The sequence below is a fragment of the Aythya ferina genome (genome assembly GCF_964211825.1).
Source record: "Aythya ferina genome assembly, chromosome: 14".
In the NCBI taxonomy this organism is placed as follows: Eukaryota; Metazoa; Chordata; class Aves; order Anseriformes; family Anatidae; genus Aythya; species Aythya ferina.
Window position 1 is genome coordinate 7,007,552 of NC_140312.1, and position 19,267 is coordinate 7,026,818.

The following is a 19,267-nucleotide window of genomic DNA, read 5'->3' on the forward strand; positions in this document are numbered from 1 at the left end:
GGACCTTCCCAGTGCAGGTGGGAGGATTGGGTTCAGTACTGCAGCAAGGGAGGGGGTGGAAATGGGAGTGCTACTTACCCACCAGTTAAGCTTGGAACTTCTTCAGATACATTCAAGTGACAAAACGGCTTGCCTTAGTTTTTAAGACTTCTTTCAGTCAGTTTTAAAACAGCTCTGCTTCTCTGCTTAGTGCCCTGACCTGAAATTTCTCTTCTCCAGGACAAGACCCTCTACCACCCAGTAAGCAGCAGCTGTATGGACTGCAGTGAGAGTGATCGAAAGATCTTTATGAACAGCTGCAACCCCTCATCTCCAACACAGCAGTGGATATTTGAACATACAAACTCAACCGTCTTGGAAAAATTTAACAGAAACCTTGATCTTTAAAAAGACTGACTGTATATATATATACATATATATATATATTTTACAATTATAGTTTTTACTGGGGAGGGTTATGAAAAATTTTTTTAAGGATACTTTTTTTTAACAGTTAATGAAGGTAAAAGGGAGAATCTCAGGAGAAGGTAAACTAGCAGGCCAGTCTTTATTGTGAAGATGCTGCATCCTTCTCTTCTGGGCATGGTGGAATTCTCAAGGCTTTGCCGGAGCCATTTCTGTGCTGAGACTGGAATAGAAACTCTGTTTTTAGAGGAGTCTGAATGTTGATTCCAACTGCTTTTTTTTTTTTTTTTTTTTTTATGTTTTATTTCCCATCTAGGTCTGGCATTAAATGATTTTTTTTTTCTTCAGGACCCTCAAAGTACCGTACTTTATGTAGCTGCTATGCAACCTGCTGAAGCATTCCCGCTTAGGTGCTTTATCTTCCAAAATCCATCTAAGTAAAATCTTGAACACAAAATTTAATCCTCTGATGTCATAGACATTTAAAAAAAAAAAAAAGACATCAAAATGTAAAACGAAATGATTTTTTTTTTTTGCCTTAAACCAAAATATATTTCAAACAGGTTGGCTGTTATTACTTTCCCAATGATAGCTGTGATAAAGGAATGAGCTCTAGAGGAAATGCAGCCAAGTGTTGGGGTTATCACCGTGGTTATTAGCGATGAGGAATCTGGGTTTCTGCTCCATTCACTTTACAGTCAGTTTGTCACTCACTGTTGAATCCTCAAGGTGAAAGATTAGTAGAGAGTTTTTAAGTGAGCACAGTTCTTACAGGTTAAGGGTTTTGTTAGGAGCCTTTGGATATCAAATTCACCTCTTATACCACATCTTTTTAGCATGGACACCTCCAGAGTTTCTCAGAATTAAACACGAAGGCAACTTTATTTTTTCCTTTAGAGGCTAACTTAATTCACAGGTGGTGTGAGTGGATTAATTCAGGATAATTGAGTCAAGGCCGGGATTAGCCATTGTTTTGTATCCACTTATTCATCAGTCTGTATGTAATTTATTCCAGTGATGAGTCCTGTGGTCAGTGGTGGTGTAGGTTTGGGGGAGCATGCTCTTAATCTCTCTCTCCCTTTCTGTACAGCTCACTGTGACAGGAGATCTGTGTGCTTAAGCAGAGGTGTGGGATCAAGGGGCTGGTTTCACTGGTACCCTGTCCTTGTGTAGTCAGGTTGCAGCACAAGGTATTACCCTTGTGGTTGGGCTGTGAGATCGACCAGACACTGAAAGAGAATTATCTCATCCCAGAAGCTGGAAAAAGAAGGTGCTGACACTGAAGGATGAACAGAGGACCATCGGTTTCAAGTCTATCTAAAAGTGAGTGTTTAAAAAAATGGAACAAAAGACTGGTTTAAAACGAAGTTGTTGTGAAAACATTTAATAATTCAGTTAACTTATATTGAAGGCAGCAGTGACATTTTCTAGCAAAAGCTGTGAATGATGGTGCAGTTAACCTTTTGCAAAGATGCTTCCTAAATCAATGCAACTAGGCCTTTTCCAATAATCATCCACAGTTTGTCCAATTGTCCTTTCAGTAATGTTGCAGCAAGAGGTTGTGTACAGTCGCCTCCAGGAGTGAAAGGCTGAATCGCTCAGGGCAAGAGCAGTGTACCCCGTTGGGACTCTAGATAAACACGGTTAATGGACCTGCCCTCCTCATTGGGGCAGAGAAGCTCTGCTCTGACATACCTTTTCTGTGAAATCAGGATTTTTGCCTAGTGTCAAGAATTGGTCAGGCTGGCTCCCACCTTTGCAGAGCTCCGCAAGAAGCCCTTTCTCCTGTTGCCAGCTGTAGGGCCACTACCTGTGTTTTAGATGTCTTTGAGGCCTCGCAGTGCTGTCTGTAAACTGGGAGCAGATTAGGGAATGACTACTTGCATCTCTAGTGCTCGAGTCTGATGTATTGACTGTGAGGTCAAAATCATTTCCACCTTTGTATCCTCCCAGATGAAGCTGTATCTGACCTGTGCTGCCAATTCACCTGGTTCATGCTGTTACAGAGCAGGGGGAAATGGGCATTGCATTGCAGCTGGGACTGGGGTTGCCAAATGTATTAGTGTCTAACGTTTTGGGAGTGAAGAAAGGGAAAAGGCTCTAGGCTTTCCCTGTGACAGTTCTGCAGCAGTATTGCAATGGAATTGAGACCAGTGTCAGTGTTGTTTGTTCTCAGTACCTACGATCTGTCATTAGGATCCCTTTTCATTTCTATGGGAGAGAGCACCACTTCCCAGTGCTTTGTGTCTGACTTGCTTTCCTTAAGTAATGCTCTCGTTAGCCTAGTAATGTTGACTGTGGATCGCTACATGGCCTGACTAGGTGTCTTTATGAATGTTTTAGTACCTGTGGAACAAGAAGCTGTTTGTCCATGAGCAGTGCAATTTTTTTATATATATATAATTGGAACACAATCAGCAAGTGATATACATGGACATAGGGCATTCTGATTGCAGCTTGCAGCTTTCTGTGGCTTAGTTTTCTAACAAGAGGATTAGTTTCTGTTTCTAAAATGCATGGCTTGCTTTGTACTTGGGCTCACCTTGCAAAGAGAGCTTCGAGTCCTAGCTGGTTAGCTTGCTGGATGCTTGCTTCAGAGAGAACTATAGTAACAAGCAGGTCTTTTACCACAGAGTGATCTTAATTTGGTGAGAAAGGACAGCTCTTAGTAGTATGCACCGAAAGGTTAGGGATTGTTGAGGCGTTTCCTGCTTGACAGCCAACCACCAGCACGAGGAAACCGGAGCTGTGGGGTGACTGGTCCCACTGGGTCCTTCTCAGTGTGGTTGATCTCATCTGTTTTCTCAAGGCTTGCCATCTGAATTTGTAAGTACCCCACAAATTCTGTACACTTCTGACTGGCTCACTGTGCTTTGAGCTGTTAATTTATTTACATCAATTAAAAGTTTCAATACCCTAGAGGCTTTGCTGACTAATGAGAAGATTTAATATAGCCAACCATTCGCTGATTGAGAAATAGAAGCTGTATTTCACAGTCTACATCTTTTAATCGAGCCTTTGCTGGGCAAACTGGTTAATTATTCCAATTACCTTTGGTTATTTGTAAGCAAAATTGCTAAAGCATGAATACATAAGCAAATCTTCATATCTGCATGCAAGTCAAGACTGGAGATTAAATACCAGTTATTATCTAATGCAAAATAAATGTTTTCCATTTCTCCCCAGAAATATTCAAACAAACCCTCACTCCATGGCTGCATAAATTCTGCTGCTTTTAAATATCAGAGTTCCAGACGAGAATGGGATCCCTGGATGTGTGTTATGTCGCATAATAATACTTTGATTTGCTCTTGAATTTCTTGGTTTATACAGGTGCTAATCTCTAAGGTCTACAGACAGTAATAGGTTTGGGGACCTCATATGTGCAAGGTGCCCTTTTTCATGCCTGGGCATTTAACTTTCCTTTCCACAGCATAATAGAAGAAAGTGTGACCCTTACCGAATGGGGGAATACAGCATCATTAAAATAAAGATGTGCCTTTTAAAATGTAAATGTACAGCAAATGCTTAAACTTGAACCATTTCCTAGTGCCTTGCTGGACAAGAGAGAAGAGGGGAAAGGGTTGGGGGGGTTAAGGATGTATGAGAAAGCTTGACTCGTGCAGTGTTTGTGTGCGTGTGCTTTTTTTAAAATGTTTAACTCCAAGTGCAAAATTTGTGTGGATGACAGTAATTCAGAAGCTCCCGAGTTTCCTCTGTTAAACTGATGTCATTAATGACTTGGGGGCGGTAGGACAGATGGTGTCTCTCCTCATAGGAAGAGTTGGAAAGAGTGGCAGCTTCCTTTTGGTACGCTGTGATGACTAAAGCTAGACCAGAGCATGTTTCAGTTAGCTGCTGGATGTTTCCCCTCATGGCGAAGGCTGACACATTTCACTGGCATGCAAGGTCCTGCTTTTTGTGTTCTAAGTAGCCAAATCAGAAATCACAAATAGTCCCAAGGACACATCAAATCTCTGGCAGAAGCATCTTACGGACGGTCGACACCTTCCGTCACTGAGAAACCTTTAAAGGGTGTGTTCAAATCTTTAATACAGAAGTAGCAAGAAAGCAATTTCTCCCCTTATCTTTCTTCCTGGTTTGTTTTATTGTAATGTGTGTGCTCGGGGCTTTGCTTTCCTTTAGTGGAAAGTTCCAGTCAGCAAACTTTGCTCTTCCCTGCTGCCCTCAGACATCAATGTGCTGAAAGGCACAATGGCAGCACCAGCCAGCAGTGCTGCAGGAACACGGTGCGGATCATTAGAGTAGTTCTGCTGGCTCACATCGCTGAGGGGAGGTGAGGGATATATCCTAAAAGTCATACTGGGCAATTGCATAACTGCTGGGTTAAAAGGGAGAAGCCTATATCTTAAATTGTCTTTCAGGATATGGACAGACACTTGAATGGTTTTGACTGGAGAGAACAGCCCCTAGCAGTCAGCCCGTCGTGCTTGCTTGCAGTCAAAAGAGTGCTGGTAGTTATGTCTGAAACAGTCTGGCTTTGCTAGCTGGGGATTCAAGTGTGCCATCCATTCCCACCTGCTGCAGTTCATGTTCCCACTCACCTACCGTGTTTCTACTTGTGACAAAGCCTGATGGTGCCTAAGTCAGTCCTTACCTGAGAAGCAGCAAGCTGGCTTTCCATTTAACAGTTATTTAGCATGGCAAGCTTCTTAAATCATTGGCAAGTTGTTGACAAAATGGTGAATAGCTTTAGGTTATTATCAGAGTCTGTGGAGGTAGGGTTTAAAGGCCTTTCACAGGATATGTAGTAACAGGGGAGGCGGACTGGGGGGCAGGAACAGGAGGTCCTTTTCCATTTCCCAGTGGCTTATTGCTTGATCCTGAGCAAGGCGAGTCTGTGTGCTGCAATTTCCCAACCTGTGTAAGATTTAGCTTTAAGTGCTTTACTTGCCACCTTATTATTGAGTCCATATTTTTAAAAGAAGTTTCAAGTCTTTACCTGGTTCAAATGGAGGGGAGAGATGCGATGGGTGGAGAACGGGAAAGCTGAGATCCAAAATTTCCATCAGCGTTCAGTGCTCAGTTGTCAATTCATTTCACATTCTTCATTAACCGATCAGATTGACTTCCTTTATAAGTTTGAGGTGTGACTGAAATAAACTCACCTTCTGCTTCGATTGCTCCTTTATAGTGCCACACTTTAACTTGGAGATATGTGTATGAAACTAGGCAACAATAGATTATGGAAATCCTAATAAAAAAATCCTGTCTGTTTTTTAACTCTGCCTCGGCTTTAATCACTGCATTTGAGCTTTCTTGATGCTTCTGTATTACCCAAAAGGCTTCAATGATTCCAGCAGATGTGAGGGATTTGGGAGTTTTATTTAAAGATACTGGATCTGTGGGGTCTCACAGCTACTAGTTCAACTCTAGGAAAAAAAAAAAGTTCTAATCCCAATTAGTGAGCAAGCAAATGTGAACTTCAACCACAATAAAATCATGCTAAAAAAATGATCAAGCTAATTAGTCTAAAACATTAGCCCTTATTATAACAGTAACAAATAGCTTTAGCCTGTAGGGTGGTGAAGGGAATTTGTTTTAAAATGCATTCTCCACAATCTTGGTGATAAGGTCTAAGTTCGTCTATTTCTTGTATTGCATGCATTTTATCTGTAAAACTGGATGGTGCCTCTTGAATCAGTGTATATTTATTTCTGTGCATATTAGGATCAACAGCCTAATATCTGGGGGTGGTAAAGGACTTGTAGCACTTTAATGTAGTAGCTTTCATAAACTGGGAATCATTGATAGAATGCCTAGTGTTTTTAAAGTTGAATGGACTTCCTTTTATAATATATTTAAAATAAATTTTTAATGTGTTTTCTGAAACTGTGTATGCAGAAATGACTGTTCCTGCCTGTTTTGCTCTGGTGATTGATTTCCCTTCCCTCTGCTTCTTATGAGAAGAAGCTTAGTTACCCTGGTCTGACATTTCTCTGCTGTAGGATTCCGGCCACGTTACGCACTGCTTTCCTCCAGCCCCACTGGGAAACATCCCTCCCAGCTGCCCTTTGTATTGGGTTATAAATTTGCAGGGTTTACTGCTTTCATGCCTGAACACTGCTGGGCATACTTACCAGATTCAGGCAGCTGGGGTGCCTTTGGGGCAGGAGCTGTGAGTTCCCGTCTGCCCCTCAGCTGCTTCCAGGCAGCTCTGAAGCCAAGGGGAACACCCCGTCGCACCCCAAAACACCAGCCCATCCAAGGAGCAGCACCTCACCTCAGCCAAGTTTAACACAAAGCAGCAGCCACAAGGGAAGGAGGATACCTGAGGAGAAATCTAGGGAGATGTGGACTGTGCTGGAGGAGATGTGGAAGGAGCTATGTTTGCGTAAGGGGGTGCTCAGTGCCATCCTGGAGTCACTGGGGGCTGACACCTGGGCAGCAGCTACCATGCCTGGGATACTTCCCTCCCAGCCTGTCATCAGCCATGTGTTCAAAGCGACAGAAAGCTTTCCTGAAAGGCAGCTTGTGTGTTTGCTGCCATGATAAATGGCCATGAGAATGGAATTTTAAAAACACCCAAGCCTGTACGCGCATCTTTTCTGAAGACCTTTTCCTGCATTTTGGGGGAACACAGTGCTGCATATCAACTGCCTAGCCTAGGGGACGATGGAGCCCTCAGTTTCCTTTCTCAGTGTGCCTAACTTGTGTACAACTGCTGGTAGATCCATCCTACACCTTGGTTTTCAGGGGAGGGCTTTCAACAGCTCACTGCCCTTTTTGTGCTCTGTTCTTTGGGCAGTGGGAGCAGTCTTTTAGTCCAAGACTGGAGGGGGTGTAAGAAAAAAAGAAAAAAAAAAGCTTCTTTCCAGGGCATCTTCTGCAGCACATACCTTTTGGAGAGTAGCATTTCTGTCTCAAGAACCTTGAATGGATGCTGTTAAAACAGTAGGTTCCAGATGACAGCTACATTGCAGACTTATCTGTAGGAGGTAGTGCTGCTCCAACTAAGATTTAAAAGCCTGCGCAGGTTTCCCTAATTTGATTAGGGGGCTGACTTGGATGGGCAGGCTATTACTGCTTCAAAGGCACTAAAACTGCCTCAGTGCTGATGGGTTTATGAAACATTGTTTCTCACTTCATTGCAGTTCCCACAAAGAATTATTAGATCAGGTTAGTGATAGATACCTAATAAAGAATGTCTCTGTGAAGCAGTTTATTTTACAGCAAGCTACTTCCGGACTACCAGACTGTGAAATCTTGAGGTTCCCATGAGGATTAATATGCTGAAATAAACTGCAATTATACGAAGACCTCCATTTACTTTTTTTTTTTTTTTTTTTTTTTTTGGAAGACTAAAAAAAACCATGTCATTGTGTTAGCCTGAGCTGGAGGTAGTTAGCATTGAAACAGCAAACAGACAGTGACAAGAGCAAGTTTGTTTTTATTTTTCTGGTTGTTTTGTGTTTTTTTTTTTCCTCTCAGTAGGTGTTGCAAAACAATTTTAAAAGAATGGTTTCATTTGCATGGGATAAGATTGCAGGCAGAAATACAGCCTGATGGTAAGTACCGACCTGTTCAGGCACTGTTGGTGCTTGTTCCTCCAGTTGCTCCCAGCTTCCCGTGGAGCAGTCGGGAGCACCTGCAGCATCTCCTTGTCACGGGGACAGGAGGAAGCCCTGCCTGACACAAACACGCTCCCTTTTATCTAGTTGCTTGCTTCTGTTATCATCTGCCCCTGCGGTTTGTGCTTTGAGCTTCCCAAATGTCAAGGCAGTCCTGCCTGACAATCCAAGACTATTTCAGTGATCTCTTTGCCCCTCACTATCTGCTTGTTGGTCTGCAGGTGAGTTGTGTGTTTCCACCACCTTCCCCTTGGTGTGGCCAGCTTCTGGGAGCGTTGTCCCTGTAAGATCACGCTGTAGTTCTGCAGCACAAACAAATTATTCATTGCCTGAGCGCACCAGCAATAAAAACTAAGACGAGTCAGAACTGTTGAGGAAGTGTCTGGAGACTGGGCCCTGCCCTCAAGATTTATTGACACGTGGGGTATTGCAGGAGCTGCCTGGAACACGGCTATTTAGGTGTAGGACACCCCTTTGGGTGCTGCTGGGGGCCCGCTGCTCCCACAGGGCTGCGAGCGGCCTCTTCCCTTCAGAGGTATTTCATGGGGGTACGTGCAGCACGGTTCCTTCGGTACTAAAGCACACTGAGCTTATGATTTCAAACTTTACAGAAATATTTTATTCTCTAGCACCTTCTGTTTATGCACAAAGCCTTTTATTCGGATAGAGGCAGTGCTTTTCCCCTCGCTAGTATCTGCTGTCTGGTGTCCCGCAGCTGACGGCACCTCCAGAAGTGATGCCTTGTTTCCACAGGGCAGTCCTTTTATTTTTTATTTTGTCCAGAGAGGAAAGAAATGCAAACTTTCAAGTTACCTTGCATCGGGAAGCACTTTTCCAGTTTCAATCTTTTCACTGTCCGCCTCCTAATTAGAAAAATAAGTATAATTTTTTTTTACACCTCAGGTGCTGATGGCAGCAGGACCAGGCAGGAGCGTGTCCCGGGGACTTATTTACGAGCACAGGGACAGGGGAAAGAAACGCACACATTTGGATGCTTGCTTTTTATTTTGACCACTTTTTTTTTATTTTTGACCACATTTATTTTTTTAAACGTTACAGCGGCGACGCCTCAGCTTCGGTCGGCGGGGGAAGCCCCGGGGCCTGCGGGGCCGGGCCGGGGGGCGATGGGGGCCGCGGGGGTCCCCCGGTTTCCCTGGGGGAAGGGCCGGGACCGGGGGGCAGCGCCCCGAGGGGGGCAGCGCGGGGCCGGGCCTCGCCTGAGGGGAGGCCGCGGAGGGAGGGGGGGGGAGCGAACCGCGTTGCCCTGGCAACGCCGCGCGCCCCCCTCCCCTCCCCTCCCGCCCCGAGCTTCCGGCAACCGTGCGAGCGCGGGGCCGGGCGGTGCAGGCAGACGGGCGGCTCCTTCCTCCAATCGCCTCACGGAGCGGCGGCGGCGGGTTCCGCCCCTCGAACCTCGCGCGGCCAATCGGCGACGGGCTTGGAGGGCGGCGAGGGCGGGACTTCCGCCGCCGGGGAGGCGGTTTTGTGTGTGAGGAGAGGAGCGGGCGGCGCGCGCGGGGTCCCGGCTCCCCCGCGGGGTCGGCGGCGGTGGCGGCGCTTCGGGGCCCGGCTCCGGCCTCCTCCGAGCCGAGGGGCGGCGGAGCGGCCTCCTGCGGGCTGCTGAGGGGGCTCCCCCCCGGGAGGGGGCCCCCGCGGTGTGCGGCGGGCGGGCGGCGGGGTCCCCCCCGGGGGCCGAGGGGCGGCTGAGCCGGCGGCGGTTTGAGGGGCTGAGTCGGTTCTCACCCCCCGGCGGCCCGGGCGAGGGTCGGGCGGGCGGGCGATGAATGGTTTCAGCACCGAGGAGGACAGCCGGGATGGGCCTCCCGCAGCCCCTTTCTACGGCCAGAGCTGCTGCCTCATCGACGACGGGGACCGCTGCGTGCGCCCCGCCGGCAACGCGTCCTTCAGCAAGAGGATCCAGAAGAGCATCTCGCAGAAGAAGCTCAAGCTGGACATCGATAAAAGCGTGAGTGCGCCGCCGGCCGTGCCCGGCCCTAAAGTTGCTTCTCCGCACGGCGAGTTGGGCTCTGCCCCCCAACCCCCCTCCCCGCGGTCCTCCGAGCCTCAGGAGCTGTGGGGATGGTTTGTGGCAGGAACTGCGGTGCTTTGCTTCTCAAACTTGCTGCCTCCGGTGCTTCTGCGCTAGGGCACAGGGTTTCACGCCTGGGTGCAGAGGCAGCAGTGCCTGGTGGCACAGAGGGGCTCCTAAGGCTCACTGCGGCAGCCCCGAAAGCCGTGGCTGAGAGGGAAGGCTCTGCGCAGTGGGTGCTGTTCGCAGGGAGCCAGGCAGCAAGCCGGCTTTGCTCCGGGGGTTGCCGCGCTGCTTTAATTTCAGTTTCGTACTGGAACATGCTTGTGCTGCTAGGCGAAACCAGCGATACGGCTCGCTATCTCTATATAAGTGTAGCTAACATCCCTTCTTACTAATTAAAGTCACAGCGGAGCAGATTACTAAAATATAAACCGCTGCATCACGGCCACAATGCGCAGCAACGTGCAGCGTGCTGCCTTACAAATACAGCACCCACATGGTTATTTGCTGTTCGGCACTGAGCAGCCCAGTTTGCTGCTGGCCGCTTAATTCCACGAAGTGACAGCTGACAGCTCAAGATAGAAGCGGGTTGTTTGCCGGGTAGAGAGCAGGTATGGCACAGCAGCTCGTGAAGACTGCAGGAGGAATTTCTCAGAAGCGACTCTGTTTCCGGAAGTCTGCTCTGCTTGCCTTTCTTATCTGATCTTTAAAGGTTAAAAGCATTAAAAACAAAGAAGGTGAAGTTCTGAGGCCGGCCATGTGGCAGCGTCTCCAGGTGGTCAGGTCACTTTTATACAGCCAAAATACAAAATGTCATGGGAAGAGGGTGACTAAATTTGAAACCTCGTGGTTTTTAGGAATAGCATTAGGTTTTTCCTGGTCGTAGTCCCCAGCAGAATTGCTTAGTGGCATAGTTGTTTCATTCTAGGAAAAAACTCTTTGTTGTTAGATGAAAGGCTTTATAAATAAAAAGAGAAAATCAGCCTAATGAGCTCAAAATGAAGGGAAAGTATCAAGTATGCTGCAGAAAGGGATTCTGAATGTAGGGTGCTTGTGTTACCTGGAGATATTCTTGCCTTACTGGCATCAAATAATTTTGATCATTTGTACGTATACGAATTTTAGTGTTATAATATCTGTTAAAACATCAGTTCAGGGGTAAGATAAGCTGTGGAAGGGAGATGCTTTTGCTCTTACTTCGTCTGTTTTAATTGATGTAATTAGCCAAGTTTTGTTTTGCCTAGGTTTTGAAACCCTTGTGTTAATAATCTGATGTGCTATTCAAACCAGAAAGTTCACCAGGGTGGAGCAGAATAATATTTTACTTGTTAGTTACCTGGCTACTCCTAAAGAAAATGCATTTCCTGCAGGCCGTTCACTGTGTCTTTCTGTTATATGACTGCAACCATAAAAAAGAAATATGTTATCTCTGAGATTCAGGTTCAACTGGAGCTCTTTGGTATTTGTAATGTAAGTTATCTTTAACACAAGCGTATGATACCAGGCCTGGGGTTTCAGATTAGGAATTTCTTAATGTCAGCCTCTTACCCTCGGTCATGAGGTAGTAAGAACGCACGCTGTGGTTCTGGTGTCTAAGGGCTGCTGTTGAGTACTGTTTTTACACTACCTGTTTTGATTGCTTTTCTTTTTGCCACTTCTGATCCGTAGGTGAGACATCTGTATATATGTGATTTTCACAAGAATTTTATTCAAAGCGTCCGAAACAAAAGAAAAAGGAAGACCAGTGATGATGGAGGTGACTCTCCTGAGCATGACACCGATGTCCCAGAGGTTAGTAGGCACCGAGTCGTCGTAGGATGCTTTACCAGTTTTGAGCATGGTGAAGTTTCACTTGGATGTTTTTGTGTATCAGAAAATAATTTAATTTGCAGCTCCACTGAAACTACTGTGGAGTTGCTCTGATTTTTGAGGAAGACTCTTATTGATTGTGTCGTATCCTCATTTTCTTCTTCATCCCTGTATGAAATCTTTGATCCAGTCAGTCTCTCTATGTTTGGGAATGTGATCCTCAGGGCTACTAGGCTTCTGCAGGCCTTTGCATGTACTATTTTTAACACTATTTAAAATTACCTTCAAATTACAGACCGTATTTGTAAGGCTTTTTATTTTAAGGAAACTGGCATATTCCTTTTTGGATTTCAAAACGCTAGAATCGTCTCTTCTCTGTCCCGTTGCGTGCAGTGTTTGTTTTGATGATGATTCTGGTACTGTTGACATCGTAAAAAGTTGTGCAAAGGTAATGTTCACAGAGCAGCTGAGTTGTGGCCATGTCAGCAGAGCCCTCTGCTGGAAATGCCACCCGTGCTGGGAAAAGGCGTTCTGAATTAAAATAAGAAATGTTTTGCCAGCAAAACTGTGTCCCCGCACCTCCTGCGTGGAGGTTTTGAAAAAGTAGTAATGTTTGTTTTGTTTTCAAGGATATGTGACCCTTTGTTGTAGCTGTTTGTGCTTCCATTCCGTATGGATCTCTGCTGAAACTTTACAATACAGAGTTTACATCAGTTAACCAGAAGGGCTGGTGGAGGCCCAGCTGGCACCTAAGAACGTTAGTGCTACAGGGCGTGCAAGCTGTTTGGTGGTTACAAACGGAGGGATGCACGTTACATAACAAAATATGGATCTCTGCAGTGTGTCAGTCTTCATGATGTTTTCTTTTTGGTTTCTGGCAGAGCTTCCTTTTGTCTTTGAAATGTGGCATTTCCCACATGATCTTCATCTTCCTGTAGCCTCTCCCTGCCCCCTGCTTTTAAACTCTGCACTTCCCATTGAAATATTTGAATTTCATTTCTTCTCTGTACTCTGTTTTATGTCACAAGCCCTTTGTTCGATGCCTGCTAAATTGATATTTTATATGTGAGTTTTTTAAACCTTGTGGGAACAAAAGATTCCCCTTTGCTCAGAGGTTGCAGAGGTGTAATTGAGAGCAGAAATTGGCCAGCAATTCTGTTGACAGCATGTGAACCAGAACAAAATTTTGTATTTCCCTGAGGCTATTTTGGTCCTTTAACATTAACAAGTACAAAATAGATTTAGATTTGTCCATAAGGCAAGCTCATGTGGTTCTAAATGTGAGCAAGGAACTTTTTGTGCTGAAGAGGAAATAGCTCTTTTTAGATTATTCCGCATTTATGCTTAATAGATGCTAAAGGTAGTGCTTATCCCCTGTTCTCTGTATCACTTCCAGGTTGATTTGTTCCAGCTCCAAGTGAATACTCTGCGACGTTACAAGAGACATTATAAGCTGCAGACAAGGCCTGGACTCAACAAGGCTCAGCTAGCAGAAGTAAGTGATGGCAAGTGGTACTATTATCTTCATCATTAAAAATCTTTTTCGCTCCTATACTGAGGTGCCCACTTTCTGGACACCAATACCTGTGGTGGCTATTGTTAGCACGTCCCATGTGCTCTGCAGTAGTTCTCAGGAGATGGTGCCAACAGAAAGCTGCGTGCTTTCTTTCACTGGAGATGGTCATGGAAAACATGGAAGCTGGCTATTGAAAGCATGTTTTAGTAACTTGCTTTTCTCTGCTTCCTTTCCCTCCTTGTTCATAGTCCCCATTCTAATACCTTTAGGAAAGAGAAAGAGAACCTAGCTTTGAGTGGCTTGGATGTTATCTGAAAATCTCTGTTCTGCTGGAACTCAAGCATACCCATTAATAGTCACCTGAAGTGCCCCTATTATTTTCTCTTTCCTCACAGCCACTTGAACTGGTTGGAATTGCTTATTGTTTAAGGCAAAATCTGACCATGACTTCAGATTGCTTATTTCCCTCCCTTGTCCAGATTATCTTATGATTCTCTAGTAAGTCAACATGTAAAAGTTTTTTGTTTTTTTTTCTTAAGGTCTTTTCCTGTGTTGTTGTTTTTTGTTTTTTGTTCTTCACACCATACTTAAGAAATAACTGTGCAACTCTGTTATTCAGGCTAGTTGTGCTTGGTGTGCATCTGCTCTGCGCTCTCTCTCCTCACTTGATCTGAAGGTTTTCTCTAAGAAAAGTCTTTTCTAAACTTGGAGGAACTGTAGCAGTTAAGAATGATGAGGTTGTTTTTGTAAGCTGAGGTTGTCACAACTGTCTGCCCAGAACTGAATAGTTTTGCTGCTGCTTTAAAGAACAACAACCGTCAGACCAAAAAAGACAGTAAAACACTTTCTAGTTCTTTCCAAGTCAGCTAGGGAATGAGTGTACAGAATATAGAGAATGTGTAGTGTAATGCACGTAGGAGCAAGGTAAATGAAGTAGAGTGGTTGTGTGTCCACATTAGTAGAGCTGATTTATCATGTTATAACTAACTGTCTGCCAGTTACCTCCTGCCATGAAAGGCTACATACTTGAGCAATTTACCATTCATATGCTCAGGAGGAAAAAATAATAAATAAAACTACTGTGCAAGCAGAAAATAACCTTAAAGGGAGCCTAACTTAAAGTTGTCACACACTTCCCAGATTTCCTGTGAAGTCTGAGCAGCTTTGACCCTACGCTGGATCCTCGTCCAGCTCCCATGCTTGAATCACTGCTGCCTGAGGCTCTTAGACTCCTGCTGCTACCCCACCGTAAGGAAAACTCAAACTTCCATAAATCTTCTTGGAGTGACTTGATGCAGGCTGAGGAATAAAATTCAGCTTTGGAGCTGTATTGGGTACCAATAAGAGCTTATTCCCTATTAGAGGCAGACCTCATCCAGCTCCAGTGTTTTTTTTTATTCACTTTCTGAGGAAAAAGCAGCTAATGGTTCAGGGCTTATGCTCAGTTTAGAGAGGAGTAGCCTTAACTGAACTCTAATCTTCCCATTGCAAATCCTCTGGTGTACCTTTCAGTAAAAGCTTAAGTAAAAGCTTATTTTTCTTTTGACTCAAAATCTTTGCTACATCTGGTTCACAAAGCAAAGTGTTTCAGTATTTCTGACACACTCCTTAAAATACCATGATGCAGGGAAAGCTTACTCTTCCAAATAATCTCGGCATAAAATGCCACTGAGGAGAGAATATGCTGCTTTGGCAGGAGGACATTCTGGCTTCCAAATTCTGCTTGTAGGTTGGCTGCAAATAGTGCTGACATAGTAAGACTGCTCTGTTCATATGCGTATTGCAGCTGTAAAGAGAGAGAGACAGAGAGAGAGAGGTAAATGAGGACTGACACTTTGAATTGGTGCATGTTTGCCTAAAAGCATATTATGCTCAGTGGCCATAAAATAATTTTAGGAAAACACAGAAAACCCATAGTTCTGGATATTTCCACTTTTTAATTTCCGAATTTTTGTCTTTCTGCATGTTCTCCTTCTAGACTGTCAGTCGTCACTTCAGGAATATTCCTGTGAATGAGAAAGAGACGCTTGCATATTTCATCTATATGGTAAAGAACAACAAGAGCAGGCTGGACCAGAAATCAGAAAGTAGCAAGCAACTAGAATGAAGATTAACAAGACTCGGAATAAGAGGGATCTTGAAGGAACAGATGGTATTGTGCATTTTAGGTATATAAAAACTGTTGAAGTATATTGTAAATTTTTTTTAAAATGCAGTAAGTCTGGATGACAGGAAAGTATAGACATTCTTATCAGGAATATATGAAAACATGTGCACAGCAAGTTTCTGAAGACTTCTCTTCCCCTCGTTTAAAAGTCACATTGGAATCAAGAAATGAGGATAATGAGGAAACGAAGTAAACTTGTAGGACTGCAGAGTCTGCCAACTCAGTGTTTTAAAACATTTCTGGAAATCTGCATCTCAATGTAATTTAGATCACAGATGGATTTTTTTCACTGAATTTAGACTGCATCACAAAACACCATGCAGTTTGTCTTGGCACAGGACTGGAATAGCAGCAGAGATGAAATTCATTATCGAGGTGCGTGGGTCAGAAGTTTGTCTGAAGCTTGCTCCCCACCTACACGTGCTCTGTCTTGCCTTGAGTCAGTGCTTCAAGTCTCAAACTTATACAAATGCTCCAGCTCACCAAATGTACTCCAGTGACTTGACGAGTCTGAAATTTTATTTTTTTCACCTTGTTTCACCCGACATGGAAGCCAAACAACTTTCTACAATCGCTGTTTTTCTAAGTTCTTTTATTTAAGAACTCACTACTTAATTGTCTGTAAGCATTTAAGAACTTTTGCAGTTCCTCAGAATGTGGTATCAAGGCAAATACAGCTTATTTGCTGGGTTTGATTGCGTTGGTAGAAATGCTCATTTAATTCACTTGTATGTGTTTCCCTTGTATTCAAGGCTGGGTGATGATAGGTGAAAGAATGGGTTCAACATCTATCTCTTAATCTCTGTGCCACGTCAGCTATCAGTCATAGGTGATGGGAATTTCACACTGAAGCTAGGCTTCAGCAGGTGTCACAAAACTGCTGTGTGGATTAAGAGGCTTGGCAGTGTAAAGACAAGCTAACGGGTGTAGTGCCATAAGCAGGGTAGCAAACTGGCTGGAGCATGATGCATTTCATCCGCCTTTACAAGCAAACAAAGCATCCTGAGTATCGAAGCACTTGCCTTTTATGAGCATTATGTGTGCTTTCTGAGAGTTCTCTGAAGCAGAGGGTGGCATGCTGATGCTCGCTAACAGGGCACTGTAGGAAGAAATATCTCTGATCCTGTTATTTAAGGCCGAGGTGTCCTAACAACTAACACAGTAGTTATTTTGGCAAAAGGAGCTTATGAAAGTGTTGCTCGTGACTGTCTGTTCTCCTGTGACCTCAAATTCTACTCAAGGGGATCTCACGATTTAAAGCACCGCTCTGTTTCCATGCTGTCCTAACCAATGTCTCTGCTCTGTCAAAAGATGCCAAGACTCCACGTAGAGAGTGTATTCTCAACAAGCCTTAAGCAATGAACTGAACAGTAAAAAAAAAAAAAAAAAAAAAAAACACATTGACTAGCATTTTGCCAGTGGCCGGTTTTAATATTCCCAAACTGGATGAAGCTTTGTTGAAGAACAGAACACACAGGTCACAATCCCAGCTTCGTACTGCATCACGTGTTTTGTAAGGCATGAAGGGTTCACGCAGTGAAGCTCTTGCTGAAGCTCTCCCAGGGTCTCTTTAAAAATCACGTCAATTTAAAGCAAGCTGTTCACATCAGCTTTGAATTGTGTGCTAATATTCTATCAAGTTAAATGAACTTCAGTGTGTTTAAAGTCCTGTGTCATAGGCACAATAATCTGTTATGGTACATGCCCCATTTGTGAAGTTTTGGAGAGTGTGATGGTTTCAGCATTTCCTTGTTTGTTTCCATATGGATTTTAAGAACATTGGACATGAGAGAGGCTTGCGGAATGAGGAGAGGATGTCTTGCATTGGTATTTCATGAATGTTTAAAATTTTCCCAATTATCCTGGTCCTTTCCTTACTGAAAGGGTGGAGCAATTCCCACATCAGTCAACATGATCTGGCTTCTCTCATTCAAGACAGATAGGTAAAGTGGTACGTTCTCTGACTGCATGTTAATATTCCAAGTGCTCATGTAATCAGGGGATATTACCAAGGGAAAACGAGTTTCTGAGTTGAGAGTTGTGCCTCATCGTAACTTCTAGACCAAAACTGTAAAAAATGTAGTTTGGGGGTTTCTTTTTTGTTGTTGTATTTGTTTTTTTTTTTGTTGTTGTTGTCATTTGATTTTATGTCTAAAAGTAAATAAATCTGTTGGGGGTGTTTTAGCAGCCAGCAGCAAAATGATTCTTTTCAAGGAAATACGGTGGCAGGTTCCATCTGTTCAGGTGTATTCACTGGAATGCTTTGTGCAGAGGTGGTATCCAGGAAACTTTTTTTTTTTTTCTGGAAATAATCAATGGATGTAAATTGTGATTCTTGGTTTCTCTCTTAAAGCAATTATACTTTTGGGGAAAAATTCTTAGCAAAGTGTGATGATGAAGAGATGTTTACCAGCCATTAGCAGTTGTTTATAAGGTGGAAAGCTTCGGGGCAGGATACCAAAGAAACAGAAGAGTCTTTGGCTGTCAGACCCCATAGCCTTATAAACCCTTGCAAATGCCTTATTACCTTGTTCTCAACTTAGCCAGAGCAAAAACGCCTTGAGCAAAAGAAAGCTGATGTCTCGCTGGAAGGGTTAGCCACTTTCTGGCTGCCACGCTATAAACTGAAATCACATGTCAATTCAGTAGCAATATCCATGTTCAGGGTGCCTGTGATTCTTGAAAAGCATTTAGTGTCTAATAACCAGAAAACGCAACAATGCAATTGTCATTCTGTATAATACCGTTCTGTGTATTTGATTCCTTATGCTGCATGCCAATTAAAAACAGACTTTCCAACTTTTTTTTTAAAAAAAAAACTTCAAGTAAATGTGTTTGAACCTCACACTTGTGAAGCCATGAGGTAGGACATTTTCTCAGCACTTTTAGATGGGACTCATTGGAAAGGTGGAAGACCCAAATTGCTTTGGCTGGTGTGATAAGTTGTTGGATTTTCTTTTTCCTTTTTTGCATTTTGCTTTTCACAGATGGGCCTTAAATTCTGTCTAGCTTTGAACCATGGAGCTCAAGCCTTGGGGCATGGGGGATGACCACGTCATCTTCCGTTTATAATAGTGGAAGCTTCCATCTTCCAAGCCTGCATAGGTGACATTCACCCCGGGGCAGAGAATTGTCTTTGAAGCCCTCAAGCCATTACATAGCCAAACTCAATTACATAGACTAATTCAATTCTCACTGAAGAGTTGTATCAACTTCATTAGACCTCTGACCAGATCCAAAGCCATTAGTAGGAAATCCAAATAATGCAGAAACATCTCTAAGAGAGTTAATTTCATCCTCTATGCTGACCCTCTGCTCACTTTAAGGGAAGAAGAAGAAATCATTGTTGGTAGTTATTGGCTTGAGCTCAACTCGAGGGAGTTTAAAGCATGTGAAGACAGGAGTAAGCAGCAATCTGATGGCTGAAAAATGCAAATATATCCAAGGAGGCTGTGTTAGAATGCATTTTTTACAAAAAAAAACTGCATCATGAATATCATATATCAACCTGAACTAAACAATTGCATCAAAAGCTAACGTTTCTTTTGACAGGCACTTTAGATGCTCAGACTGAGAAAAGCAGAAGGGGCAGGTTTGTGCTGCTTGTCCCCAGTACTGTGGTATCCCAGTTTTCCTTAGAAATCTGGCTGTAAAGCAGTAGATACTGTGGCATGCAAAACTTGACCTAAATGCGTTAAGTCTGACATTTAAAGTTAGTCTAAAGTGCAAGCTGGCTTCGGAGAGAC

The 19,267-nt window shown here is 43.9% G+C and overlaps 2 protein-coding genes across 2 annotated transcripts in view; both read left to right on the plus strand.

The window, feature by feature from the left end:
• The window catches only part of GALNT10 (polypeptide N-acetylgalactosaminyltransferase 10), an 87,414-nt gene extending 81,156 nt beyond the window's left edge, over positions 1-6,258 (plus strand). The window contains exon 12 of the mRNA XM_084535729.1: positions 220-6,258. Coding sequence (XP_084391855.1) covers positions 220-387 — 168 coding nt within the window. The 3' untranslated portion in view covers positions 388-6,258. The remainder of the gene's footprint in view (positions 1-219) is intronic.
• A 3,228-nt stretch (positions 6,259-9,486) lies between these two features.
• On the plus strand, positions 9,487-17,708 carry SAP30L (SAP30 like). Its single transcript, XM_084536174.1, has 4 exons — positions 9,487-9,963; positions 11,698-11,820; positions 13,235-13,333; positions 15,333-17,708. Exons 1-4 carry the CDS (start codon positions 9,778-9,780, stop codon positions 15,459-15,461), a joined length of 537 nt encoding a protein of 178 aa, XP_084392300.1. The 5' UTR covers positions 9,487-9,777; the 3' UTR covers positions 15,462-17,708.
• Positions 17,709-19,267: the final 1,559 nt, after the last annotated feature.

Excerpts from the sequence above, each read along its gene's own strand:
- SAP30L (XM_084536174.1), top strand. The coding sequence starts at position 9,778 with ATGAATGGTTTCAGCACCGAGGAGGACAGCCGGGATGGGCCTCCCGCA. Across the intron at positions 11,821-13,234 it reads ATGACACCGATGTCCCAGAG|GTTGATTTGTTCCAGCTCCA; the intron begins GTTAGTAGGCAC and ends TATCACTTCCAG. Across the intron at positions 13,334-15,332 it reads ACAAGGCTCAGCTAGCAGAA|ACTGTCAGTCGTCACTTCAG; the intron begins GTAAGTGATGGC and ends TTCTCCTTCTAG.